The 14,978-nt window shown below is 40.6% G+C and overlaps 2 protein-coding genes across 3 annotated transcripts in view; one reads left to right on the top strand and one right to left on the bottom strand.

The window, feature by feature from the left end:
• The first annotated feature begins 111 nt into the window (after nucleotides 1-111).
• LENG1 (leukocyte receptor cluster member 1) lies at nucleotides 112-3,856 on the top strand. The gene is made up of 4 exons (XM_086871682.1): nucleotides 112-762; nucleotides 1,070-1,204; nucleotides 2,047-2,306; nucleotides 2,961-3,856. Exons 1-4 carry the CDS (start codon nucleotides 631-633, stop codon nucleotides 3,196-3,198), a joined length of 765 nt encoding a protein of 254 aa, XP_086727808.1. The 5' UTR covers nucleotides 112-630; the 3' UTR covers nucleotides 3,199-3,856.
• A 1,668-nt stretch (nucleotides 3,857-5,524) lies between these two features.
• The window catches only part of CNOT3 (CCR4-NOT transcription complex subunit 3), a 44,327-nt gene continuing 34,873 nt past the window's right edge, over nucleotides 5,525-14,978 (bottom strand). For both annotated transcript variants that reach the window (XM_086871621.1, XM_086871622.1), the window contains exons 17-18: nucleotides 11,203-11,328; nucleotides 5,525-7,508 (exon numbers count right to left, since the gene is read on the bottom strand). In XM_086871621.1, the coding sequence (XP_086727747.1) occupies nucleotides 7,410-7,508; nucleotides 11,203-11,328 (225 nt within the window). In that variant the 3' untranslated portion in view covers nucleotides 5,525-7,409. The remainder of the gene's footprint in view (nucleotides 7,509-11,202; nucleotides 11,329-14,978) is intronic.

A 14,978-nucleotide genomic window follows, 5' to 3' on the forward strand; every position in this document is an offset into this window, starting at 1 on the left:
CAAAATGACCGAAACCATCCCCAAACTGACCCCTAAACCCCTAAAATTGACTCCAATACATCTAAAATGGATCCAAATACCAAAAATTAATCCTTATTCCCCTGGACTGACCTGATCCTGCCGGACCCCCAAGGCCCTGAGGTGAATCTTTGGGGGAATGAGGCAAATCTTGCAGCAAACACCTTGAAATCGGGAAAGAACTCGGGCCGGGAGTTCCCAAGGAGATTCTGAGGGTTCCCAAAGGGGTTTTAGGGTTATTTTGGAGGATCCCGAGGAGGTTTTTGAGGTTTTTTGGGGGGAGGTTTCAGGAATGCCCTCGCCTCCCCTCACGGTTCAATATGGCGGCGCTCCCACAATGCGAGAGGGCGGGAAATTTCCACTTCCGGCATCGCCTCGCTGAGGGAGGCGGGCGAGCCAATCAGAGGCGGGAAGAAGGCGGGATTATAACTCTCGACCAATCAGAGCGGCCAAGGGGCGGTGCGAAAAGGCCGAACGAATCAGAGAGCGAAGCAAAGGCGGAGCGACAGGGGGCTCGACCAATCAGAACCGAGAGGGTGGAAAGGAGGGCGGTGCAGGCTCCGTGCTTTAGAGTCGCGGCCTGGTGCCGCTGCCGGCCCCGCCGCCGCCGCCATGAACATCCTCCCGAAGAAGTCGTGGCACGTGCGGAACAAGGACAATGTGGCGCGGGTGCGGCGGGATGAGGCGGCGGCCGAGGTGGAGCGGAGGAAACGCGACGCGCGCGCGCTGCGGGCGGAACAGGAGGCGAGTGCTGAGGGGAAGGGGGGGTAGGGAGTGGTTAAGGGGCGTGGTTAAATCCTAACAGCCAATGAGCGTGAGCGGCCTTGAATATATTATAGGTAATGGGCGTGGCTTAGCGTGATTGACGCGGCTTGGCGTGCCTCATTTCGTGTTGAGGGGGAATGGACTCGACTAAAAAAGCCTTTTTTGGGGGGGGGACAGAATAAATTCGGAAACTTTAAATAATATGGGGGGGCCAAAATAAATAAATGGGGGGGGGTGTTTAAAAGTTTATAAAAGTTTATAAAAGTGGGGATTTTTCTTCCCGCAGGTTCGCACCGAGCTCCTGAGGAAGCGGGCGCGGGTCGGGGGTCGCAGCCCCTCGCCCACGGCCCCCCCCGTGCTCTTCCCCCCTCCCGAGGAGGCTCCGAACCGCGAGCATGAGGCGGAAAAAAGGCGGGAACGGGTGAGGGGGGATTTGAGGGGGGGAGGGAAGGAATTTTGGGGTGAATTCAGGGAATTTTAGGGAGAATTAGGGAGAAAAGGGGGGGATTTTCATCCGGAGGGGTTCGCCTGAAGCCCCCTCCTCAATTTTCCCCTCAGGAGCGGCGCGAGATTGAAGGGTAGGGGTGGAAAATGGCGGGATTTGGGTGGAAAAAAGGGGAAATTAAGTGTAAAAAGTGGGAATTTAAGTGGGAAAAAGGGGTATTTGGGTGTAAAAAAAGGGAATTTAGGTGAGAAAAGTGTGATTTTCACTCCAAGGGGACTCACCCAAAGCCCCCTCCCCAATTTCCCCCTCAGGAGCGGCGCGAGATTGAAGGGCAGGGGTGAAAAATGGCAGGATTTGTGTGGAAAAAGCAGAAATTTAGGTGAAAAAAAAGGGGAATTTAGGTGGAAAAAAGGGGAATTTAGGTGAGAAAAGTGTGATTTTCACTGAAAGGGGACTCACCCCAAGCCCCCTCCCCAATTCCCCCTCAGGAGCGGCGCGAGATTAAAGGGTAGGGGTGAAAAATGGCAGGATTTGGGTGGAAAAAAGGGGAATTTAGGTGAAAAAAAAGGGAATTTAGGTGGAAAAAAAGGGAATTTAGGTGAGAAAAGCGTGATTTTCACTGAAAGGGGACTCACCCCAAGCCCCCTCCCCAATTCCCCCTCAGGAGCGGCGCGAGATTGGAGGGCAGGGGTGGAAAATGGCAGGATTTGGGTGGAAAAAAGGGGAATTTAGGTGGAAAAAAGGGAATTTAGGTGAGAAAAGTGTGATTTTCACTGAAAGGGGACTCACCCCAAGCCCCCTCCCCAATCCCCCCTCAGGAGCGGCGCGAGCGGGCGCTGGGGGTCCTGACCTACCTGGGCCAGAGCGCGGCCGAGGCCCAGACCTGCCCCCCCTGGTACCTGCGGCCCCCCAAAAGTGGGGAGGGGGCTCGGGAGGTGCAGGGGGGGCGCAAAGCCCTCCTGGACCCTCTCCAGGACATGAGGAAGGGGCTGCGCCGAGCCCCCAGCCCCGAAAAACCCCCCCGGTCACAGCCACGGAGCCCCCCCGGAGCCCCCCCGGAGCGGGCTGGGGGAAAAGGGTGAGTTAATTAGAGATTAATTAATTGATTAACCTCGGTTTTCATTAGTTGGTGCTGCCTTGAAAATCCCACCCCTCGTTAATCCTCCTTCTCTTAATTAACTCGTTAATTATTCATTCATTAGGTTACACTGTCGACCCACGAGATCTCCCGTAAAGGGTTGAGCCTCCCAAAATTGGGGTTTGACCCCTCAAAATTGGGGTTTAAATCATTAAAAATTTGGATTTACCTTATCCAAAACTGGGATTTAACTCACCCAAAATTGGGATTTGACTCACCCAAAATTGGGGTTTAACTCGTTAAAAATTGGGATTTGACTCATCCAAAATTGGGATTTAACTCATTAAAAATTGGGATTTAACTCATTAAAAATTGGGATTTAACTCATTAAAAACTGGGATTTAAGTCGTTAAAAATTGGGATTTGACTCGTCCAAAATTGGGATTTAAGTCATTAATTACCCCTTTATCACTTCTTAATTACTCCTAATTACTCTTTAATTACCCTTAATTAACCCCTAACCACCCCTTAAATCGACCCTTTAATCACCCCATCATTACCTAATTACCCCGTTAATTATTACCCCCATCCCCCTCCCCCCAAGGCCCCTCCCCCCCGTTAATTAGCATTAATTAGCGTTAATTGTCCCTGCAGGCTGGAGGAGCTGCGGCGGCAGCGTTTGGCCCGCGAGGCCGCCGAGGCCGCCCGGAGCCGGGAGCTGCTGGAGGGGCTCCGGGACCCCCAAAATCGGCACCGGGACCCCCAAAATCGGCACCGGGAACCCCAAAATCGGATCCAGGAACCCCAAAATCGGCACCGGGAATCCCAAAATCGGCACCAGGAACCCCAAAATCGGCACCGGGACCCCCAAAATCGGCACCGGGATCGCTAAAATCGGATCCAGGAGCCCCAAAATCGGATCCAGGAACCCCAAAATCGGCACCGGGACCCCCAAAATCGGCTCCGGGACCCCCAAAATCGGCACCGGGACCTCCAGAATCGGCACCGGGAACCCCAAAATCGGCACCGGGAACCCCAAAATCGGCTCCAGGAACCCCAAAATCGGCTCCGGGATCGCTAAAATCGGCACCGGGACCCCCAAAATCGGCACCGGGACCCCCAAAATCGGCTCCGGGACCCCCAAAATCGGCACCGGGACCCCCAGAATCGGCACCGGGAACCCCAAAATTCATCCTGAGACCCCAAAATTTCACTCAAGAGCCCCAAAATTCACCTGGGACCCCCCAAAATCCCCCCCAGGAACCCCCCCAGAACTGCAATGGAACCTCCCAGACCCCCTTAGGCCCCCCCTGGGTTGGAAGAGTCCAAAATATTTTTTTGGGGGGGGGCGTGGAAATCAAACCCCTCCAAATTGTGAAAATTAAAATAAAACCGGGGCAAATTAAATGAAAATGGGAAATTTTGGGTGGAAAAGAAGATTTTTGGAGAGTTTTGGGTCCCAAAATCATCCCCAAAAAAATGAGAATTCCCCTGGGAGGAGGTGAGATATAAAACTATTTATTCATAAATATTTTCCAAAATGAAAATAACTTTACGAAAAATATCTTCAACTGCTGGGAGGGGAGGGAAAGAGACCCCAAATCCCCTCCCCCACCCTCGGAGACCCTTCCCCAAAAAACCCCAAAAATGGGAAAAACAACCCCAAAAATAAAAAAAGGGAAAAAAATGGGAAAAAACACCCCAAAAATGGGAAAAAAATCAAAAAAATGGGAAAAAAAAGGGGAAAAAACACCCCAAAAATGGGAAAAAACCGCAAAAAAATGGGAAAAAAATGCAAAAAAATGGGGAAAAAAAATCAAAAATAATGGGGAAAAAAATCAAAAATAATGGGAAAAACAACCCCCCCAAAAAAAGGGAAAAAATGGGAAAAAACACCCAAAAAATGGGAAAAAAATGCAAAAAAATGGGAAAAAAAATCAAAAATAATGGGAAAAAAATGGGAAAAAACACCCCAAAAATGGGAAAAAAATCAAAAAAATGGGAAAAAACACCCCAAAAATGGGAAAAAAATGGGAAAAAAATCAAAAAAAATGGGAAAAAAAAAGGGAAAAAACACCCCAAAAAATGGGAAAAAAACGCCAAAAAATGGGGAAAAAATCCAAAATAATGGGAAAAAAAATCAAAAATAATGGGAAAAACAACCCCAAAAAAAGGGAAAAAAATGGGAAAAAACACCCAAAAAATGGGAAAAAAATCAAAAAAAATGGGAAAAAAAAATGGGAAAAAACACCCCAAAAAATGGTAAAAAAATCAAAAAAATGGGAAAAAAAAAGGGGAAAAAACACCCCAAAAAATGGGAAAAAAATGCAAAAAAATGGGGAAAAAAAATTAAAAAAAAATGGGAAAAAACACCCCAAAAATGGGAAAAAAATGGGAAAAAAATCAAAAAAAATGGGGAAAAAAAAGGGAAAAAACACCCCAAAAAATGGGAAAAAAATGCAAAAAAATGGGAAAAAAATCAAAAAAAATGGGAAAAAAATGGGAAAAAACCCCTCAAAAAATGGGAAAAAAATGGGAAAAAACCCCCCAAAAAATGGGAAACAAATGCAAAATAATGGGAAAAAAATATGGGAAAAACAACCCCAAAAATTGGGAAAAAAAATCTAAAAAATGGGGAAAAAATGCAAAAAAAATTGGGAAAAAATTTGCAAAAAAAATGGGGGAAAAACACAAAAAAAAGGGAAAAAAACAACCCCAAAAATGGGAAAAAAATCCAAGAAATGGGAAAAAAACATCAAAAAAAAGGGGGAAAAAATGGGGAAAAACACCCCAAAAAATGGGAAAAAAATGCAAATTAATGGGAAAAAAAAGCAAAAAAAAGGGGAAAAAAATTGCAAAAAAAATGGGAAAAAAAATTTAAAAAATGGGAAAAAAAATCTAAAAAATGGGGAAAAACAACCCCAAAAAAATGGGAAAAAAAATCCCCAAAAATGGAAAAAAAATCCAAGAAATGGGAAAAAAACATCAAAAAAAAGGGGGGAAAAATGGGGAAAAACACCCCCAAAAAATGGGAAAAAAACACCAAAAATGGGAAAAACAACCCCAAAAAAATGGGAAAAAAATCCAAAAAATGGGGAAAAAAATAAAAAATGGGAAAATCCAAAAAAAAAGAAAAAAACCCCAAAATGGGGAAAAAACCCCACAAAAATTGGAATAAAAACCCCTCAAAAAATGAAAAATAAACCCCCAAAAAATCGAATTTTTTTCTTGCTCAGCCCAGGAAAATTTGGGGTAAAAATGAGAAATTTTTGGGTTTTTCATCCCAAAATTTTTTGGGGTTTTTGGGGTTTTTTTTCTGGATTTTTTTGGGGTCGTTTGGAGATTTTTGGGGATTTTTTGAAATTTTTTTTGAGGAATTTTTGGGGTTTTTTGACATTTTTTGAGATTTTTTTTTGTGAATTCTTTCAATTTTGGGCAATTTCGGGGGTTTTTTTTTGCCATTTCTTTGAATTTTGAGCCATTTTTGGGTGTTTTTTTTCCCATTTCTTTCATTTTTGGGTAATTTTTGGGGTTTTTTTGCCATTTCTTTGACTTTTTGGGGTTTTTTTTCCCATTTCTTTCATTTTTGAGCCATTTTTGGGGTTTTTTTTGCAAATCCTTTCATTTTTGGGCAATTTTGGGTTTTTTTTTGCCATTTCTTTGACTTTTTGGGGTTTTTTTTCCAATTTCTTTCAATTTTGGGTTTTTTTTTTCCATTTCTTTGACTTTTGGGCCATTTCTGGGTGGTTTTTTTGCAAATTCTTTCATTTTTGAGCCATTTTTGGGTGGTTTTTTCCCATTTCTTTCATTTTTGAGCCATTTTTGGAGATTTTTTTACCATTTCCTTCATTTTTGAGCCATTTTTGGGTGGTTTTTTCCCATTTCTTTCATTTTTGAGCCATTTTTGGAGATTTTTTTACCATTTCCTTCACTTTTGGGCCATTTCTGGGTGTTTTTTTCCCATTTCTTTCATTTTTGAGCCATTTTTGGCTGGTTTTTTTGCCATTTCTTTGACTTCTTGGGGTTTTTTTTGCCATTTCTTTCATTTTTCAGCCATTTCTGGGTGGTTTTTTTTCAAATTCTTTCATTTTTGACCCATTTTTGGGTGGTTTTTTTCCCAATTCTTTCATTTTTGAGCCATTTTTGGCTGGTTTTTTTTCAAATTCTTTCATTTTTGAACCATTTTTGGCTGTTTTTTTTGCCATTTCTTTGACTTTTTGGGTGTTTTTTTCCCATTGCTTTCATTTCTGAGCCATTTTTTGGGTTTTTTTTGCCATTTCTTTGACTTTTGGGCCATTTCTGGGTGGTTTTTTTTGCAAATTCTTTCATTTTTGAGCCATTTTTGGGTGTTTTTTCTACCATTTCCTTCAATTTTCGGTAATTTTTGAAGGTTTTTTTTCCATTTCTTTGGGTTTTTGGGGTTTTTTTTCCCATTTCTTTCACTTTTGAGCCATTTTTGGCTGGTTTTTTTCCATTTCTTTGACTTTTTGGGCCTTTTTTTCCCCATTTCTTTCAATTTTGAGCCATTTTTTCGGGGTTTTTTTTCCCATTTCTTTCATTTCCGAGCCATTTTTGGGTTTCTTTTCCCATTTCTTTCAATTTTGAGCCATTTTTGGGTGGTTTTTTTCCCATTTCTTTCATTTTTGAGCCATTTCTGGGTGTTTTTTTTCCATTTCTTTCACTTTTGAGCCATTTTTGGCTGGTTTTTTCCCATTTCTTTCATTTTTGAACCATTTTTTCGGGGTTTTTTGCCATTTCTTTGACTTTTTGGGGTTTTTTTTCCCATTTCTTTTATTTTTAAGCAATTTTTGGGTGTTTTTTTCCCATTTCTTTCAATTTTGAGCCATTTTTGGCTGTTTTTTTCCCATTTCTTTCATTTTTGAGCCATTTTGGGTCTTTTTTTTTCCATTTCTTTGACTTTTTGGGGTTTTTTTTTCCCATTTCTTTCATTTCTGAGCCATTTTTGGGGGTTTTTTTTCCCATTTCTTTCATTTCCGAGCCATTTTTTCGGGGTTTTTTGCCATTTCCTCCAACTCTTGCAAACCTTTTTGGATTCTGGGGGATTTTGGGGCGTTTTTTGGGGCGTTTTTTGGGGTTTTTGGGTCACTGCAGGTCCCGATCCTCCAGGTATCGATACTCGAAGGTGAATCCCTCCTTCTTGCGCTGCCCCCACTTCTCGTAGTCAAAATAAATGTAAGTGCCCTAAAAACGGGGGAAAACACCCCAAAATCAGCGGGAAAAGCCCCAAAAACCCACCAGGGACCCCCAAAAATCGACTCAGGACCCCCAAAAACCCCCAGGGCCAAAAAAAGCCCGGGAAAATCCAAATTAGGGGCGAAATTTGGGGGGAAATTGGGGAAATTTGGGGGAAAATTTGGGGAAAATTTTGGGATTTTGGGAATTTTTAGGGAATTTTTGGGGATTTTTGGGATTTTGGGGAAAATTTGGGAATTTTGGGGGATTTTGGGGGAATTTTTCAGGGAATTTTTGGGAAAATTTGGGGAATTTGGGATTTTTTGGGGGATTTTTGGGGATTTTAAAGGGAATTTTGGGGAATTTTTAAAGATTTTGGGGTTTTTTTTGCCATTTTTGGAAGTTTTGGAGGGAAAATTTGGGGATTTTTGGGAATTTTTAGGGATTTTTGGAAATCTAGGGGGAAAATTTTGGGATTTTGGGAATTTTTAGGGAATTTTGGGGGATTTTTCAGGGAATTTTGGGGAAAATTTGGGGAATTTTTAGGGACTTTTGGGGATTTTAAAGGAATTTTTTGGGATTTTTTGGAATTTTAAAGGAAATTTTGGGGAATTTTTTGGGAATTTTGGGGATTTTAAAGGAAATTTTGGGGAATTTTGAAGATTTTGGGGATTTTTGGGAGATTTTTTGGGATTTTTGGAAGTTTAGGGGGAAAATTTTGGGAATTTGGGGGGGATTTTTCTTTAATTTTGGGGAATTTTTGAGGATTTTTGAAAGTTTTAGAGGAGAAATTTGGGGTTTTTGGGATTTTTGGGAATTCTGGGTTGGAATTTGGGGATAAAAATGGGAATTTTAATGATTCCACACCAAAATATCCCCAAAAAACCCAATTTAAACCCAATTTAAACCCAATTTAAACCCAATTTTGGACAATTTTGAGCCTCTGGGTTGGGATTTTTTGGGAAATTTGGGGATTTTGGGAATCCAGGTGGGAATTTTGGGATAAAAATGGGAATTTTAATGATTTCACACCAAAAAAATCCCCAAAAACCCCAATTTTGAGCCTCTGGGTTGGGATTTTTTGGGGAATTTGGGGATTTTTGGGAATTCTGGGTCGGAATTTTGGGGGAATTTGGGGATTTTGGGATAAAAATGGGAATTTTAATGATCCCACATCAAAAATATCCCCAAAAAACCCAATTTAAACCCAATTTTGGACAATTTTGAGCCTCCAGGTTGGGATTTTTTTGGGGAATTTGGGGATTTTGGGAACCCTGGGCTTGGGAATTTGGGGATTTTTGGGAATTTTGGGAATCCAGGTGGAAATTTTAATGATTTCACACCAAAAAAATCCCCAAAAACCCCAATTTAAACCAAATTTTGGACCATTTGGAGCGTCTGGGTTGGGATTTTTTTTGGAATTTGGGGATTTTGGGAATCCTGGGCTTGGGAATTTGGGGATTTTTGGGATAAAAATGGGAATTTTAATGATTTCACATCAAAAAAATCCCCAAAAAACCCAATTTAAACCAAATTTTGAGCCTCCGGGTTGGGATTTTTTGGGGAATTTGGGGATTTTGGGAATCCTGGGGTTGGAATTTTGGGATTTTTGGGAATTCTGGGGGGAAATTTGGGAATTTTGGGCTGGATTTCAATGACCAGACACCAAAATATCCCCAAAAACCCCAATTTAAGCCCAATTTAAACCCAATTTAAACCTAATTTTGGACCATTTTGAGCCTCTGGGTTGGGATTTTTTGGGGAATTTGGGGATTTTGGGAATCCTGGGCTTGGGAATTTGGGGAATTTTGGGATAAAAATGGGAATTTTAATGATCTCACATCAAAAATATCCCCAAAAAACCCAATTTAAACCCAATTTAAACCCAATTTTGGACAATTTTGAGCCTCCAGGTTGGGATTTTTTTGGGGAATTTGGGGATTTTGGGAATCCTGGGGTTGGGAATTTGGGGATTTTTGGGAATTCTGGGAATTTTGGGAATCCAGGTGGGAATTTTAATGATCCCACACCAAAAATATCCCAATAAACCCAATTTAAACCCAATTTAAACCCAATTTTGAGCCTCTGGGTTGGGATTTTTTTGGGAATTTGGGATTTTTGGGAATCCTGGGCTTGGGAATTTGGGGATTTTTGGGAATTCTGGGGGGAAATTTGGGAATTTTGGGCTGGATTTCAATGACCAGACACCAAAAAAATCCCAAAAAAACCCAATTTAAACCCAATTTTGGACAATTTTGAGCCTCTGGGTTGGGATTTTTTTGGGAAATTTGGGGATTTTGGGAATCCTGGGCTTGGGAATTTTGGGTTTTTTGGGAATTTTGGGATAAAAATGGGAATTTTAATGATTTCATACCAAAATATCCCCAAAAAAACCAATTTAAACCAAATTTTGAGCCTCTGGGTTGGGGTTTTTTGGGGAATTTGGGGATTTTTGGGAATTCTGGGTCGGAATTTTGGGGGAATTTGGGGATTTTGGGATAAAAATGGGAATTTTAATGATCTCACATCAAAAATATCCCCAAAAAACCCAATTTAAACCCAATTTAAACCCAATTTTGGACAATTTTGAGCCTCCAGGTTGGGATTTTTTTGGGGAATTTGGGGATTTTTGGGAATTCTGGGTTGGGAATTTTGGGATTTTTGGGAATTTTGGGATAAAAATGGGAATTTTAATGATCCCACATCAAAAAAATCCCCAAAAACCCCAATTTAAACCCAATTTAAACCAAATTTAAACCCAATTTTGGACCATTTGGAGCCTCTGGGTTGGGATTTTTGGGGAATTTGGGGATTTTGGGAATTCTGAGTGAAAATTTGGGAATTTTGGGCTGGATTTTAATGGCCAGACACCAAAAAAATCCCAAAAAACCCAAATTTAAACCCAATTTTGGACCATTTTGCACCTCCAGGATGGGATTTTTTGGGGGAATTTGGGGATTTTGGGAATTCTGGGTGGAAATTTGGAAATTTTGGGCTGGATTTTAATGATCCCACACCAAAATATCCCCAAAAACCCAATTTAAACCCAATTTAAACCCAATTTGGAGCCTCTGGGTTGGGATTTTTTTGGGAATTTGGGGATTTTGGGAATCCTGGGGTTGGAATTTTGGGATTTTGGGAATTCTGGGGGGAAATTTGGGAATTTTGGGCTGGATTTTAATGGCCAGACACCAAAATATCCCCAAAAACCCCAATTTAAGCCCAATTTAAACCCAATTTAAACCCAATTTAAACCCAATTTTGGACAATTTTGAGCCTCTGGGTTGGGATTTTTTTGGGAAATTTGGGGATTTTGGGAACCCTGGCCTTGGGAATTTGGGGATTTTTGGGAATTTTGGGAATCCAGGTGGAAATTTTAATGATTTCACACCAAAATATCCCCAAAAAACCCCAATTTAAACCCAATTTTGGACCATTTGGAGCCTCTGGGTTGGGATTTTTTGGGGAATTTTGGGGATTTTTGGGAATCCTGGGCTTGGGAATTCGGGGATTTTTGGGAATTCCGGGAATTTGGGATAAAAATGGGAATTTTAATGATTTCATACCAAAAAAATCCCCAAAAAACCCCAATTTTGGACCATTTGGAGCCTCTGGGTTGGGATTTTTTTGGGAATTTGGGGATTTTGGGAACCCTGGGCTTGGGAATTTGGGGATTTTTGGGAATTCCAGGAATTTTTCCCACCTGCTCGAACTCGTCCGTGATGGTTTTGGGCTCCTCGTGCCGCTGGAACCACATCATGTACTTGGTGTGGAATCGCCACGATTGCTTCTTCAGCGCCTTGGCCGCCAGGTACTGAGCCTTGGTGCCCTGCAAAAACCACAATTCCCAAAATTCCCCATCCCCAAAATCCCCAAAATCCCCAAAATCCCAAAAATTCCTGGGTTTTCCCCAAAAAAATCCCAATTTTCCCACCAAAAATTCAATTTTTCGCCCAAAAATCTGATTTTTTTCCCCAAAAAATGGATGGAAAAGGACTCAAAAGTTTGGATTTTCCCCAAATTTGGGTTCCCAAATCCACGGGAAATTCCCAAAATCCCAAATTCCCAAAAATTCCCGGGTTTTCCCAAAAAAATCCCAGTTTTAAAAACAAAAATTCAAATTTTTGCCCAAAAATCGGAATTTTTCCCCCAAAACGGATGGAAAAGGACTCAAAAATTTGTATTTTGGTTCCCAAATCCACGGGAAATTCCCAAAATTCCAAATTCCCAAAAATTCCAAGTTTTTCCCCAAAAAAATCCCGGTTTTAAACACCAAAAATTCAGATTTTTGCCCAAAAATCTGATTTTTTCCCCCAAAAATGGATGGAAAAGGACTCAAAAGTTTGGATTTTCCCCAAATTTGGCTTCCCAAATCCACTGAAAGATCCCAAAATCCCAAATTCCCAAAAATTCCCGGGTTTTCCCCAAAAAAATCCTGATTTTCCCAACAAAAATTCAAATTTGCACCCAAAAATCTGATTTTTTTCCCCAAAAATGGATGGAAAAAAGGTCAAAAATTTGGATTTGGGTTCTCAAATCCACGGGAAATTCCCAAAATCCCAAATTCCCAGAAAATTCCCGGTTTTTTCCCAAAAATCCCGCTTTTAAACACCAAAAATTCAAATTTTTGCCCAAAAATCTGATTTTTTTCCCCAAAAAATGGATGGAAAAGGACTCAAAAGTTTGGATTTTCCCCAAATTTGGGTTCCCAAATCCACGGGAAATTCCCAAAATTCCAAATTCCCAAAAAAATCCCGGTTTTAAACACCAAAAATTCAAATTTTTGCCCAAATATCTGAATTTTTCCCCCAAAAAATGGATGGAAAAGGGGTCAAAAATTTGGATTTGGGTTCTCAAATCCACGGGAAATTCCCAAAATTCCCCATCCCCAAAATCCCAAAAATCCCCAAAATCCCAAAAATTCCCGGTTTTCCCCAAAAAAATCCCGGTTTTAAACACAAAAATTCAAATTTTTGCCCAAAAATCGGATTTTTTCCTCCTAAGTAAATGGAAAAGGGGTCAAAAATTTGTATTTTGGTTCCCAAATCCACGGGAAATTCCCAAAATTCCAAATTCCCAAAAATTCCAAGTTTTTCCCCAAAAAAATCCCGGTTTTAAACACCAAAAATTCAGATTTTTGCCCAAAAATCTGATTTTTTCCCCCAAAAATGGATGGAAAAGGACTCAAAAGTTTGGATTTTCCCCAAATTTGGGTTCCCAAATCCACGGGAAATTCCCAAAATCCCAAATTCCCAAAAATTCCCGGTTTTTCCCCAAAAAATCCCGATTTTCCCACCAAAAATTCAAATTTTTGCCCAAAAATCTGAATTTTTTCCCCAAAAATGGATGGAAAAAAGGTCAAAAGTTTGGATTTGGGTTCTCAAATCCACAGGAAATTCCCAAAATCCCAAATTCCCAAAAATTCGGGTTTTTCCCAAAAAAATTCCGGTTTTAAACACAAAAATTCAAATTTTTGCCCAAAAATCTGAATTTTTTCCCCAAAAATGGATGGAAAAAAGGTCAAAAGTTTGGATTTGGGTTCTCAAATCCACGGGAAATCCCCAAAATTCCAAATTCCCAAAAAATTCCAATTTTTTTCCCAAAAAATTCTGATTTTCCCACCAAAAATTCAAATTTTTGCCCAAAAATCTGATTTTTTTCCCCAAAAATGGATGGAAAAGAACTCAGAAGTTTGGATTTTCCCCAAATTTGGGTTCCCAAATCCACGGGAAATTCCCAAAATTCCAAATTCCAAAAAAAATCCCGGTTTTAAACACCAAAAATTCAAATTTTTGCCCAAAAATCTGATTTTTTCCTCCTAAATAAATGGAAAAGGGGTCAAAAATTTGGATTTGGGTTCTTAAATCCACAGGAAATTCCCAAAATTCCAAATTCCCAAAAATTCCCGGTTTTCCCCAAAAAAATCCCGGTTTTAAACACCAAAAATTCAAATTTTTGCCCAAAAATCGGAATTTTTCTGTAAAAAATGGATGGAAAAAAGGTCAAAAATTTGGATTTTCCCCAAATTTGGGTTCCCAAATCCACGGGAAATTCCCAAAATCCCAAATTCCCAAAAATTCCCGGGTTTTCCCCAAAAAAATCCTGATTTTCCCAACAAAAATTCAAATTTGCACCCAAAAATCTGATTTTTTTCCCCAAAAATGGATGGAAAAAAGGTCAAAAATTTGGATTTGGGTTCTCAAATCCACGGGAAATTCCCAAAAACCCAAATTCCCAATTTCCCCCCCAAAAATTCCGATTTTTTCCCCAAAAATCCCAATTTTAACCACCAAAAATTCAGATTTTTGCCCAAAAATGGGGATTTTTCCCCCTAAATAAATGGAAAAGGGCTCAAAAGTTCAGATTTTCCCCAAATTTGGGTTCCCAAATCCATGGGAAAATCCCAAAATCCCCAAAATTCCAAGGTTTTTCCCAAAAATTCCCATTTTTCCCTCAAAAATCCTGATTTTTTTCCCCCAAAATTCCCACTTGCCCCCGCAAAAAATTCAGATTTTTGCCCAAAATTCTGATTTTTCCCCCAAAATGATTCAAGAAGGGCTCAAAAAATTGTTTTTTCCCCAAATTCCTGGAATTTTGGGTCGAATTCCCGGGATTTTGGCCCTTCCAGGACCCAAAAACCCAATAAAATCCCCCCAAAAATTGAATTTTTGGCCGATTTTGACGGGGTTTTTTTTTGGGATTCGGGGTTTTTTGGCATTCCTGGGATTTTCCCCAAATTCCCAGGATTTTCCCCCAAATTTCCAGAATTTTGGGTCAAATTCCTGAACGTTTGGCCCTTCCAGGACCCAAAAACCCAACAAAATCCCCCCAAAAATTCAATTTTTGGCCGATTTTGACGGGGTTTTTTTTTGGGATTTGGGGTTTTTTGGCATTCCTGGGATTTTCCCCAAATTCCCAGGATTTTCCCCCAAATTTCCAGAATTTTGGGTAAAATTCCTGAACGTTTGGCCCTTCCAGGACCCAAAAACCCAATAAAATTCCCCTAAAAATTGAATTTTTGGCCAATTTTGACGGGGTTTTTTTTGGGATTCGGGATTTTTTTGCCATTCCCAGGATTTTTGGGTTGAATTCCCAGGATTTTGGGTCGAATTCCGGGAATTCTGCGTTGAATTCCTGTAATTGTGGCCCTTCCAGGACCCAAAAACCCAATAAAATTCCCAAAAAATTCAATTTTTGTCCGATTTTGACGGGGGTTTTTTTGGGGATTCAGGGTTTTTTGGCATTCCTGGGATTTTGAGTCGAATTCCCGGGATTTTGGGTTGAATCCTGAAATTTTTGGGTCAAATTCCCGGGATTTTGGCCCTTCCAGGACCCAAAAACCCAATAAAATCCCCCAAAAATTCAATTTTTGGCCAATTTTGACGGGGTTTTTTTTGGGATTCGGGGTTTTTTTGGCATTCCCGGGATTTTTGGGTTGAATTCCCAGGATTTTGGGTCGAATTCCTGAAATTTTTAGGT

The sequence above is a fragment of the Cyanistes caeruleus genome, chromosome 36, assembly GCF_971803275.1.
Source record: "Cyanistes caeruleus chromosome 36, bCyaCae1.hap1.1, whole genome shotgun sequence".
NCBI classification, from domain to species: Eukaryota; Metazoa; Chordata; class Aves; order Passeriformes; family Paridae; genus Cyanistes; species Cyanistes caeruleus.

Excerpts from the sequence above, each read along its gene's own strand:
- LENG1 (XM_086871682.1), top strand. The coding sequence starts at position 631 with ATGAACATCCTCCCGAAGAAGTCGTGGCACGTGCGGAACAAGGACAAT. Across the intron at positions 1,205-2,046 it reads CGGAAAAAAGGCGGGAACGG|GAGCGGCGCGAGCGGGCGCT; the intron begins GTGAGGGGGGAT and ends ATCCCCCCTCAG. Across the intron at positions 2,307-2,960 it reads GAGCGGGCTGGGGGAAAAGG|GCTGGAGGAGCTGCGGCGGC; the intron begins GTGAGTTAATTA and ends TTGTCCCTGCAG.